The 13336-nt window shown below is 37.3% G+C and overlaps 1 protein-coding gene across 2 annotated transcripts in view; it reads left to right on the top strand.

The window, feature by feature from the left end:
* DGKH (diacylglycerol kinase eta) overlaps window positions 1–13336 on the top strand; it is a 156888-nt gene that overhangs the window by 116859 nt on the left and 26693 nt on the right. For both annotated transcript variants that reach the window (XM_064714207.1, XM_064714216.1), the window contains 9 exons: window positions 487–572; window positions 1987–2086; window positions 3315–3588; window positions 4177–4305; window positions 7717–7851; window positions 9638–9755; window positions 10189–10299; window positions 10449–10545; window positions 13026–13133. In XM_064714207.1, coding sequence (XP_064570277.1) covers window positions 487–572; window positions 1987–2086; window positions 3315–3588; window positions 4177–4305; window positions 7717–7851; window positions 9638–9755; window positions 10189–10299; window positions 10449–10545; window positions 13026–13133 — 1158 coding nt within the window. The remainder of the gene's footprint in view (window positions 1–486; window positions 573–1986; window positions 2087–3314; window positions 3589–4176; window positions 4306–7716; window positions 7852–9637; window positions 9756–10188; window positions 10300–10448; window positions 10546–13025; window positions 13134–13336) is intronic.

Raw genomic sequence — 13336 nt, forward strand, 5'->3', positions numbered from 1 at the left:
TTTATACCATTTTGGTAGTCTGTCAGTTGTGGCTCTTGGGAAGTGAGAACCCACCTGACAGTAAGGTGAAAATTCCAGATTACAGCTGCAAATTTTAGACTTGTTCTTCTTGAGCAATTTGTTTGAGGAAAGCTTTGTTTATTTTAGAACTAAAAGATATTAGATCATAATAATGTAGGTTTTTATAAATCTGAGAAGGTAGATTCTTTTCTGCCTCACAGGCTGATTTTAGCCTAGAAATAACTTGCTGTTTCCTCTACAAGAGGAAAAGAACTGTGGATCAAGTTCTCAGATGCAGTTTAATTTTGCATACTAAACATCTGATCCATAAAATACAGTATGCATGTAGAATCTTCGTTACCAGACACTTGGCCTTGTATTAGATCTGAAATGGAAATCCTGCTATATTGTGGTGTTTAACTCACTACTTGGTGTTAAACTGCTGGAATGTGTGGAAATTGAAGTCTCTTTTCTCTCTATTTTCAGATATCTGCTTATGAGGATTCAGTTGCTGCTCATCTTGCAAAAATTCTCAATTCTGATCAGCATTCAGTTGTCATATCATCTGCCAAGTGAGTCATTCAGTTTTATGTACGATGTGGGAGATAAATTTCTTGTGTAACATTATCACCATAATAGCATTCTGTCTAAGCCTGATTTTCTTATGGATGGCCAAATGGCTTGGCTTAATATATCTTGATTTATATATTTTAGAGTGGATGTTCTTTTCTGTGAAATTTTTAGATGGTACAGTTGTAATGGATGGCTTAATACTAAATTTAAAAAATAATCACACATTATCTATCTAAAATGACGTTAAATCATTCCAAATCAGTGCATGGCTTACATACAAAACTTGCTGTTACTAATGCATAGATGTGATCTCCTTCACACTGCATTTCTTCTGGCTATTTTTTGTAATGTGCATGTTTAGAGGAGAAACAATTTCACCAGTGTGAAGCAGAGCTTTAGCTTAGGTAGCTTTGTTGTAGCCCTGTCTATATCAGTTCAATCAATACTGATCTAGGACATTAATGGGATTTTTTTCCCCAAACTGAAACATTTTGAAATGAGAGAAATTTGGATAATCATGGGCATATCTGAAATCAGAACTGTTCTGTGTATACCTTCTCTATGAAAAAAATCTTATGATTTGCAATATGCAAAAGACCAGTCATAGAATTTTTTAAAATGCATCTGAATATCATCACATCTTTTTTTACCTCGTAAAAGCAAATGAACAAAATTTCATTTTTAAACTATACATAGCACACATAGAAGATTAAACTGCAGGATATTATTAACTCCAGATTCTAAATTGGTTCTGTACCTTGTTAAATTTGTTTAATTTGTCAGAAAAATGTCAACCAAATGAACAGTACTAAGCAATTATCCCCACTTCATTAGTAAGTTTGCTGTCTCTCTGCAGTGCAGGTAACAAGAACCGAGTCATTTTCTGATTTACACACTGAAAATTCATTGCAGCCACTGTAGTTTGCACAGATATGCTTCAAAAGCAGGAGCTGTGCATTGGGATATGTGTGGCCATATGCTTTCATCTAAGAAGTGCTTCCTTAAAGTCAGTAGATTTTCTCCATGGTTTTTAAGCTCCAACTTTGCATGTGAATTTACATGACTGTGTTTGAAGTTACCAAAGGGAACGCAAGTTTGCAAAGTCCTCTCCTAGGGAAGGTGTACAAGCAAGGAGTGGATAAAATCAGTAATGTTTATTTCAAATAAGAATCTGAGATATAAAGTATGCCAAGGCTTAAGTGAAACAGTTTTTATTTTAAAACTTATCAGTTCAGTTTTGGAAGCTATGGAAAAGAGTGCCATCTGATTTGCAAGCATGATCATGGAGTTCAGTTTCCAGTAAGAATGATTCATAGCAGTGTACATGTAAATAAATTGCCATAAGAATGTAATATTCAAAACATATCTATTTAATTTCATTTGATTTCTTCCCTCTCCTTTTTTTACCTGAAGAATATTATGTGAAACTGTAAAGGACTTTGTTGCCAAAATAGGGAAGACCTACGAAAAACCAATGGAAAATGCAGAGGAAGCGGATGCCATGGCCATTAAAGTAAGATTATGACTACATTCAGGTTTAAAGTCATTGGGTTCTTAAAGTTTATAGCTCATGGATATTTAATTTTCACATTGCTCTACAATGCCCAACTTGGCTTTCATTTCAACCAGTGAGTTCAAAATTCTTCTCTTCCTATTGCATAGAGTTAATTATTTCCAAACTGTCTTTAAAGTCTGAGATCTTGTTAAACTGTTTACACTTTCTTTCTTCAAAGGATAAAGTTGATGGTAGCATACATAGAGATAAAAGGATTTATTTTTGCATTAGTTATAATTCTAGGGATTAAGTTAGCTACAGGAAAACAATGGAGTAATGAAGAGTGTGCTGCGAGAATGAAGGGGAGACAGACCACAATGTTAAAAATAGTGGTTTAAGCTGCAAAATACAGAGATCACATTGCAAAAACATTGGGAAAGAAAACAACAGAAGGATTTGGTATGAGACACAAAATTTACATGAGCTGAAAAGAAAAGAAGAAAACAAAATCCTTGGCAATCCCAGAGTCAGAAAATGTACTTGCTAAGTGGCAATTTGTGGTTCACATTTCCATCCGGTGCACGTTTTAGAACATTAGTTTTTCTTTTTAACTGTTCCAAGGCCAGAGAGTGTTTTCTTTGTCTTAGGTGCAGAAAATCCTTTCTTTTCCTGTGTACCTAGAGAGGACAATTACTTAGTGTTGGGGAGGGGCATTTGACTGTGTCTGATTCTGGCATTTGACAGTGTCTGATCTGGCTTGAGCCACTTGCTCTGTGACAACTCACTTGCTTAAATATACAGCTGTATTGCAGAAAAACCCCCATGTGTCTCAGTCCAACAGCTGATAGATGCCTCTCAAAATTGAGGTACTGAAAACCATGTATGGGCAAACCTCTGGTGGTTTTCTGTGCTGCAAGTCATTGGGAAAGGGGTAGGATGCAATCCATACAGTTATGGGGCAGGCTGAGTTTAGCATGGAGTACTATTTGAATCTAAGTGTAGGGGTTTTGCATTATAATTGATCTAATCTGGTTGACTGTCACAGGGTCTGCAAAAAGCCCTTGCAGGCCTACTCATAATCTGATATTCTGAAACACTGAACCCCTTTTTGGATTTTACCTTAGAAATTACATAGACATTAAAGACACCTGCAGTTTCATAGCTAATCTGGCACCATGTTTCCGAAAATATTCACATGTTCACTGTTGAATTTTTTTTAACGTGTGTCTTTTCCACTCTGTCTTAGTGCTCAGAGTTAAATGAAAAGCTGGACCTATTGCTCCAGGCTCTTCACACAGAAGCCCAGGCTGCTCCCATTCTCCCAGGCATTGCTCCCCCCATCGTGGAAGAAGAACCAGAGGAGTTCTCAAGTGAAGATTCCTTGTCTGAAAGTAAAGAGCAGTTAGCAGAGTGTGTCTCAAAGTCTTCCCAGAAGCTCTTCAAACCAAGGCAACAGTTGATGCTCCGAGCAAACAGCTTGAAGAAGGCGGTGAGGCAGATCATTGAACAAGCAGAAAAAGGTGCACATGAGCAATATTTTGATCCAGACTGGTAGAATAGGATAGGATAATTGTTGTGGTGTGATGTAATAGCCTGTCTCAGTATCCCAGTCCTTTCCCCAGGTGTGCCAATAACCTCTCCCTTCCTCTCCCATGCTCCCAGCAATATTAGTATTTAACTCCAATAGATAATGGTGTTTGTTTGCTTGTTTATTTGTCTAACTGGAATAAGTTTTCATTTTAAAATTTGATTTCTATATTCTTAGACAGATAAAATTATGTGCTGCATAATTTTATTGTGTAAGCTGCAAGGAAAAGAAATGCAGCTTGTTTGAATGTTGATGACTCTGCAGGTGTGACTACTTATGTATGTGCATGCATGCACATATAAAAGTGCATTTCTTTTAACTACTAACCTCCACTAAATGAAAATTTCTGACTGCAAATCTTTATCAGCTGGTGAAGAATTGACTGACTCTTTCACTGAATTGGTGATGGAACTCCTTGGCTGATATTTTAAAACTAAAAGCTACCAAAGAACGTGCTTATTTTGATATATGCAGTTTTTCTTTAGAATCCTTCAGACTTTGTCTTTTCTCTTCATAACAGTTGTGGATGAGCAGAATGCTCATAGTGAAGAACAAGTGAACCAGTCTCCAGTAGAATACAGCAAAGAATTGGATGAATCCAAAGAAGAGGAAAAAGAGGAAGATACAAAGGAACTTGAGTCTCCATCAAGTGAGTACATTAGGAATAAAATATTCCATCTCCTTATAGTTGTATTTGGAGCATGATTGGTTCCACAATTAAAAATACTAGCATTCTGTTTAACTGGAAGCTACTCACAAATTCTAATGGATTTGAATAAATAGAAGGTAAGTGAAAAGTGTGGGAAATAATAGATGAACAGTCTTTTGGAATGTATTTACAAAGCTGAGGAGGCACTTGTTGGGGAGAGGAGTGCCTGAATTTAATCTCTGTTTAATCAGTGTTTACACTCATCTTTCTACATGAACCTGAGCAAAGCCTGGAGCCTAGGTGATGGTGGCAATAGCATGTCTCAGTTGTAGACTGAGATTCTCAAGCTACATAGAAATTTTAGGAATGCTGCATCTTAGCAGTGGAAATTTCAGTCTTTTCCATGTTATCAAAATGGACAGTGATGTCCTGCTGGTGAAGCTACAAGATGATCTGTGAGTCATAGAGAAACAGTGGTAGCTGGTAGGCATCAAAGCCCATCCTCTAGATACTTGGTGAGCAACTTTTTGAGGCAAAATGAGAAAAGTATTTTGTGATTTGTGTCTCCCTTTTTCACCCTAACCCACACTAAAATCCTCAAAAGTTGTCCTCACAAGGCTCTGCTCTGAAGCTGGTGCCTGTGTCTGTAGCTTCTACTTTGGAAATGAGACACTGTAGGGCTGTTGGGGCTTCTCTTGATCCAGGATCTCACATTTTCTCCAGAAACATGTCAGGCTTTCTCCAGTGATTGTCTTTTCACTGGTCCCTTTATTTTCTCTTGGTTATGGAAATCAGTGCCTGTTGGTTGCCCCTTTTCAATAGTAGCTGAGAGAGGATGCTGGCCCTACAGATGACCCAGTCCTACTGCCATAACTGTATAATAAAGATATTCAGGTCTAGAAATTTACTGAACTCCTTGTTTCTTGATGGTATAATTTCTGCATCTAATGGGGAGCTGTATTATTCTTCTGTGTGTGGAATAGAGTGCATATTAATGCTGTCACTGGACGATCGATGTTTAGGGACAAAGCATGGAACATGAATTCAATTATCTGCACTGAAACATCAGTTTTACTCATTAGGACTCTGTTGTTTTTATCAGAGCATTCACAGCAAAAGTTTATCTTTATTGCAGTTATTCCCGTGAGTCTCATCTGTCAAATAAAGAGCAGCTGCTCTGCTGATTTTCCTATTTAATACAACTGCCTTGTTTGCAAGTACAGAGAGAACAGACTGTGTGAACAGTGTTGTGAATTTTTCAGTAGTATTATGAAAAATGAATGCTAATTTGTTCTGAGTATTATATTTTACCCTCCAAGGATCTTCCTGGTCATTTGATGAAGATAATATTTTTCCGTATGTTAATAACTTCATTAAATATTTAATGACTTTTGTTAGCTATTGCTTGCTATTTTTATTCCTTTTTATTTTTTGGCATTATTACAGTGTTTTGTTGTGCATCAATACTAATCAATATGTTGTATTGCTACCATGCAATGTTGTAGCATTTTGTGATAACTGCTATGGCTGTTATGCAGGTGTTAAAGTCAGAAGGAGATGACTTTTAGTCCACTTGGTCAGTCCTTTCATATAAAACAATCCAGAAAAATTTACCCACTTTTCCTTGTCCTGTGTATAATAATTTCTGTTTGACTTCAGCAAGTAATTCAGAAAGGTATGTCATCTTACTCATGGATACCAGAAAGTGAAGAGTTTGCCATTCCACTTACAGTTCTATGTAGATTATCATCACTTTAAAAAATCCCCATGAATGGGCAAGTCCTGGACTGAAGTGATGTGAACATAATGTCTAAACCCTTGTTCTAGTTAATCCTTTTGGCTTTAGATTTTCCCACTCAACATTTTCTTTCCATAGGTGTCTTCATACAGCACACTCATTACTCTCAGGCTAAGTTATGATTGACATGACCTGATTTGTCTCACTCCTGACATTGAAAAGGATGCATTGTATGCTTCCCACCTCATTCCTGGTGTTGTTTCCCTGCTGTTGTCTTTGTGCTAGTCCTACTAATAGAAAAAAATTCTGTTTTTGCCAGATTAGTTTTCATCTTTTGAGAGGAAAAGTCACATTATCTTGAAATTATTTCATTTTTTTGTTCTGAGCTTATTCAGATGGTAAAGTTTGGTGTTGTCCTAAGCTGAAGTTTTAAGATGTGAGATAATTTGGAGCAGAGATAGCCAAGAAGTGTCTGTCTGTGACCATCTGTTGTGTGAGAGTTTTCTACATGCATATGGAAATGCTATAACAAAGCATTTGGTAATACCAAACTTTTTTTCTTGGGGCACTGGCTTCTGGGTATGTCTGACAGGGCTGAATTGCACAAAGACTGACTTTCCCAGGCTGAAGCAGGCACTGGCATATTCTCTGAGGCTGCATGAAACCAGTTCTGCCAGGAAAGTAAATTACAGCACCCAAGGTCAGCCCTCTGCAAAGCCGATCCTTCTTCGTTGCCTCCAGAGGCAGCCAGAGGATAACTGGCCTCACTGAGCTTCCAGTTACTCTTTGTGAATATCTTCTCTTTCCCCTTGATTTTCTTCCCTTTCCTTTTCCTGAACCTTTGTCAATAACAGCTACGAAACATTGATATCTGTCAAGGCTTCACTGATCCATCTTCCAAAGAATTTTAGTAAATAAGTTTATTATTTGGGAAATTGCTGGTTTGTTTGTTTTCTGAGTTTTTCTGTGGAAAAAAGATGATGGAAAACTGATGTCTCCCACAATCTCTCTAAATGCAGAAGGCAAAGATGGACATGGCTTTTTCTCTTCCCTTGCAGTTTTCAGTTTGGCTGTAAATAAAGATGCTTTCTCTGATTTTTTCAGCATCTGATGCAGGCATGGGCCCATTTTAGCTGCTTGAAGAAAATAATGTAGGTGTTGATAAGATACATATTCTAACCTACAGGCCATGGAACTACCTACATTAAAATTGTTATAAATTACAATATACTGTATAATATGTGTATATTTATAAATAAGCATAGATGAAATTTAAGTTTAAATTTAATTATTTCAGTAGTATGTTTATCAGAAGCTTACTGCAGTGTTAAATACTGTTGCATTTTAAGGTGGATATAATATATTTTATGAACATATTTCCATTTAATGCATATAATACTTTTGCTGGTAGCTTCAAGTATAAGTTGGGAACTCGTTATGTGGAGTGCCATGAACACTTGCTCATTCTAATTTGTGTTTGTCTCTTGTTATATTTCTGAGTTTTCTTACCGTATTTAGAAGAAAAACTGTGGTGTGAGGGGGAGGAGTTTTGTCATGGAGTGGTCACAGAATAAATTAATGCTTCTGATATATTTTCAGGGCTGTAAAAATTATGTATTGATAATGTCATAATAGGTCTAATTAGTGTTCTTACTTCTGTTTTTTCTGCACAGCTAAAACTGCACCAAGATCTCCTGATAGACGTACAAGCCGAGGTATCCATTCTCAGACAGGTTCTTTCTCTGCCCCAGCTTTGGCAGCAAGCAAAGAAAACCTCCCAGTACTTAACACAAGGATTATATGTCCAGGTAAGCTTGCTGTCAAATAATGACTTTTACTTCATGCATGGATTAGTTTCATCCAACATACACATCTTTGTGTGGTACTGTATAGGAGAAAATGCATAATAATGTGGAATATTTCTGATCCTTTGGCACAACACCAGAAGTAGCAGAAGTGCCTCATTTGATCCTGGAGGATGAAAAGTAAAATTCAGGATCATAGAAGTGCTGAATGGTTTGGGTTGGAAGACACCTCTAAAGATGATCTAGTACAGCCCTCTGTCATGGGCATTGACATCTTTCACTAGATCAAGTTTCTCAGAAAACCATCCAGCCTGACCTTGGTCACTTCAGTGGTGGGGCTTGTACAGCTTCTCTTTGCAGGGAAACCTCTACCCATGTCTCACTACCCTCATCCCAAACATTTTCCTCCTTTTGTCCCATCTAAACCTACCCTATTTGAATTTAAAACCTCTGCCCTTTCTCCTGTCACTGCAGGCCCTGGTGAAAAGTCTCTCAATCTTTCTTATAAATCTGCTCTGTATTTTGAAAGGGCACAACAAATTCTCCCTGGAGCCTTCTCCTCTCCAGGCTGAAAAACCCCACCTTTCTCAGCCTGTCTTCACAGGAGAGGTGCTCTAGCCCTCTGATCATCTTTAGGGCCCTCTGTGGACTTGTTCCAGCAGGTCCATGTCCTTCTTATACTGGGGAGCCCAGAGCTGATGCAGCGCTGCAGGTGGGGTCTCACAGAGCAGAGCAGAGGGGCAGAATCCCCTCGCTCACCCTGCTGCTCCCACTGCTTTGAATGCAGCCCAGGGCAGGTTTGGCTTCCTGGGCCACAAGCTCACATTACCAGGTCATATGCAATTTTTCATCCACAGGTACCCCCAAATCCTATCATTTATCCTAATCAATGGATTAGGATGAAGAGGCTGAGGGACAAAGCTATGTAAAGTTCAACCCTCTGAGTAAGAACTGTCTGTGGATATCTCTCTGGAAGTGGATAACTGAAACCACACAAAGCTGCTCTGTAAAATAGTTGGGAAAAAAAAGTCTGTTCTTACCTAAATTCAATTGATAAATGAAAAACTGTCTGTTCTGCTCCAAATGGAATTAATACTAGAGAGCACTAGTAAAACTCTAGTTTTAATTAACTTAATTAATAGTATAGCTAAAACACAGTGGAACCAAGCTTACATTTTTTTCTTTTGGCAAATTTAAACGAAAGCTGTTAGTATTTTGCTTTGTTTACATGCATTACAGAGTATTTTGTGGAATGAAATTGATATTAGTCAAAGTAGGCATGTTAAACCCATGAGCTTTCACAAATTAAGTTAAATGATGGCTCTGCCAGTTGTAAAACTGGTGAGAATATTCCTTATGCATGCTTCCAAAGGATACGACAAAAGAAAAATCATGGACATTTAGGAGATGAAGAGTAAACTGAATAAAAAGGTCTAACAGTCTTTTTGGATGTTAGGTCACCCATCTGGTTAGTACACCAGGCAGTGAGTGTTGGCCTGAAACCCTAAATTTTCTTTGTGTTTTTTTTCTCCATGGTAGTAGCTGTGAGAGCCACCCCAGTGCAGCATAGCTGCCTTTCTGCTTAAGAGAGCCAGAGACCTGAAAAGATAACCAGTTTTGGTAAAAATTGAGATAGAATCACAATATTTCCCTGTACAGATTTAATGAATTTTATTTCTCAGTATGTGGCTTATATTATATGTTTGTCTATTTATCAAATACAATTTTTTTTTATTATTTTCTTTCTGTTTTGTTCTGTTGTTTTTTTATTTTTTTCTTTTTTAATCAGGTTTAAGGGCTGGTCTAGCTGCTTCCATTGCAGGAAGTTCAATTATTAGCAAAATGTTGCTAGCAAACATCGATCCATTTGGTGCTACGCCGTTTATTGACCCGGATCCAGATTCCTTGTAAGAAATACTTTTTTTCTAAATGTACTATTTTGCTTTCCCTGAGGGTATCCTTCTCACATTTTTGTAGTCTCTTATTTTTTGCATTATGAAGTTCTTGTTTGCCATCATTTCGCAGTAGACCACAATGTCTGAAAACAAGCTGGATTGTACTGGGTTAGTTATGAGCATTGCAAATTTTTTTGCAGCAGCTGAAAATAAGGGGAGACATTTGCTCACTTATCTCTTGCTCAGGTGGAGGAGGAGGACAGTAATGTTTCAGAGCTGGGTTTTTCAGCCCAAACCAGTTTACTTAGGAAGATTCAGAGGAAAGATCTCTTGAAGTATTTTAGTTCATATTCTGTTCTGTGACCAACCACAGTTTTAGTCAAAGATGTTTGCGTGTCCAGGTTCTGTACAAATGTACACCTGATTTTCTCTTTTCCTCTAACAGGGAGGGATATTCAGAAAAATGTGTCATGAACAACTACTTTGGAATTGGGTTAGATGCAAAAATTTCCCTAGAATTTAATAACAAGCGAGAAGAGCACCCTGAAAAATGCAGGTAATATAATTACTCTGTCAATAAGAGAGCCAAGATGTTTCCATTCTTTTCTTTTCCTTATCTCTTTATAGGAATTTCTTAATTTTACAAATGCAAGACACAATAATGTGTGTATGTCAATATGTGAATCTTGTTTTGCCTGCTTTCAGAAGTCGGACGAAAAACATGATGTGGTATGGAGTTCTTGGCACAAAAGAGCTATTGCAGAGAACTTACAAGAACTTAGAACAAAAAGTTCAACTTGAGGTAAATTTTATTTATGGAGAAAGTTGCTGGCACAATGTGTAGTGAAGAATTAATGCTTATTTTTGAAACCTGTTATCGTTCTTACATCAATCCAAGCTGACCTCAAAGGCACTGTGTAAACATGTGCTATGTAAAAGTTGGTCCTCCAAGTTATGTTTTTGAGTAAAATGTTGGTATTTTAAGATCAAAAAATACCCAGTATTATTTAAGATCAAAAACTACCCAGTTTCTTGTAATTACTGGGTTGAAAAAAGAGAATAAATTGTGTAGGTAGGATATATTTCTTAATGTTCACTGTATAAAAAGACAGACCACGTTTTAATGGCAACCACAGAAATGACCATAAAATTAAGAGAAGAAAAGAGATCAGGAGTCTTAATCCTTCAGGTTCAATTGAAAGTATATGAAAGCTACATGTATAGGAAGAGCATCTAAATAGTAAAAAATTCCTGACAAAAGGGAGGAGATTCTGAATATGCATTGCAAGAAGCCCAGCTACAGCAGTAGAGACTTTCTCTAATATTCACACGAAAATGCAAGATATTATCACAGCAACAACAAATTACATGTCTAAACATAGTTCTTATTTGGCTTTTAAGTTCTAACATAAAATTGAAGTCTTCCACATGGTACTGGGAACTTAAAGGAGAAATAAATGATTCCCAAATGCAGAAAAAGACTACAGGATGGTTACTGTTTTCACCAAAGAATATCTAAGATGGACTTTGACAGAAACTATGTATAACACATATAATTTCTCTTTGTATTTCATACTAACTATTTCATATGGAAGTTTATGATATTTATATGAGGTTAACTTTTTAACTTGAAGGAATAATTTTAGGTTACTGGAGCTCTTTCTCACTCTGAGATTTAGGAGGATCTTGTCTGGTAGCAGCAGATTGCAGTTAGCTAAGGATTGAGTAATTATCAAGGAATTATGCAGTAGTTAGCAAATATAATGCCAGGAGATAGAATTCGAAATTAAGGATCTTTTGAGTTGGATTCAAATAAGATTCAATAATACCGTTGACCTTTCCATATTTTTTTCCCTAATATTCCTGTAAGTAAGTCAGCAAGAAAAAATTGCACTTTTAATGTTGTCTTGCATATTATTGGATATATTATGCCTGCATATTCAGGCACTAGAAGCAGACTTCTACTGTAATACAAATGGCTATGCAGCATCTATTAATATCACACCATATTTTGGATACTGACACATCTTGATTAAAATGTTACATTCTGTCTTGCTGCTAAGATAAGTCACAAAAAGAGAGCACTAAGCACATTCTGGAAATAATTTGCATCTCTTTCTCCTCCTGATAAAGATGCTACAAATTTTGTCCTCATTTCTTTAGATTTTCTCTTTCATTTGTATAATTTTAAGATCCTTCTGTGGACTGGTAACATGCAGTCATCTAGCAATCTTCATTAAAGGCAGCTTGACTGGCAATTTCATAGTCCATAAAGTGACACCTTGCTTGTCACTTATAACGTGCTTCAATTCCATGCCTGTGGCACTGCTGCAGGACTGCACTTTTGACTCCCAGTGGAATGGTTTGAGATCTTTGGGCTTCCCCCTGCAGGCAGTTGTACTGCTGTAAGTCAGCAGTGGTTTCACTGGTGTCTGTAAACTTATTCTTGGCCAAAAGGGAGGTTGATGCCATCCCATGATCCTGTTGAGCCAGGATCATGAGGACATGGAGTTGCTTATGTGTTTTGGAAGATAAAGCAGTAAGAAGGAAGGACTAGATGGTTGGAAATAAGGGCGACCTCTTACCTGCAAAATCAACAACTCCCATCTACAGCCAGGGTGACACCTGTGGGGTCAGTCCTAGATTTGTCTTTGCACTTCTGGGAGGAGAGTAAAATTATTTTTGCAGGAAGTCAACAATACATGTAAATACTGACAGCTAAGCACATGTTTGTGGCCATGCCAGAAATATTACTGGATATTCTTGACACCCACCCCACAGCCCCTGGTTTAAATGGATTTGACTAAATAACAAGTTGCAATTGCAATTTTGGGAATGCTGGTATAGGATGGAATACTAGTTCCTAAATGTATAAATGAATCTTTTTGTAAAGTCCTTGGCAATCTTGCTGTGTGCACTCAGGGAGATTGATTTTCTTACTGCAAAAAGATTTTTAATCCTTGATGGACAGACCATGGTCAAAGTGCATGAGAAATTTCATAACAAGGGATGTGAAAATGTTTCTTTCAAGACTCATGGAGCACCACTGCTGTAGATAGTACAGCATGTAGAGCTACATGTTTTTCACCTCTGTAAGACTGGAAAGAAGAGGTTTGTTTTAGAGGTGCTGCATTGCATGGAGGGACTAGTCTTGTACCAGACCTCTTAAAGACTCTGTTGTCCCCTGCCAGCTCTGTTGAAACTTCATGTGCTAAAAATTACTCTTTACTGATTACTTTTATCATATTATTTATGTACTGAAGGAGCATTTATCCCTTACAGTGTGATGGACAGTACATCCCCCTTCCAAGCCTGCAGGGCATAGCTGTGCTAAACATTCCCAGCTATGCTGGTGGGACTAATTTCTGGGGTGGAACCAAAGAAGATGATGTAAGTAGCATTAAAGAGACTTAACCTTCTGGGCAAAATCAGCAATAAATATAATGAATGGCTCTTCTCACTTGATTTTAAAAGTAGTAGCATATAGTTTGGATAGCAACTCTTATTTCAGGAGGATGTTTCAGTTCTTGTATGGTCTTGCTGGTTTTTTAAACTGAAAATATGTTCCATGATTTTTTACTGTCCATTTTCTT

This window comes from Zonotrichia leucophrys, chromosome 1 (assembly GCF_028769735.1).
Source record: "Zonotrichia leucophrys gambelii isolate GWCS_2022_RI chromosome 1, RI_Zleu_2.0, whole genome shotgun sequence".
Taxonomy (NCBI): domain Eukaryota; kingdom Metazoa; phylum Chordata; class Aves; order Passeriformes; family Passerellidae; genus Zonotrichia; species Zonotrichia leucophrys.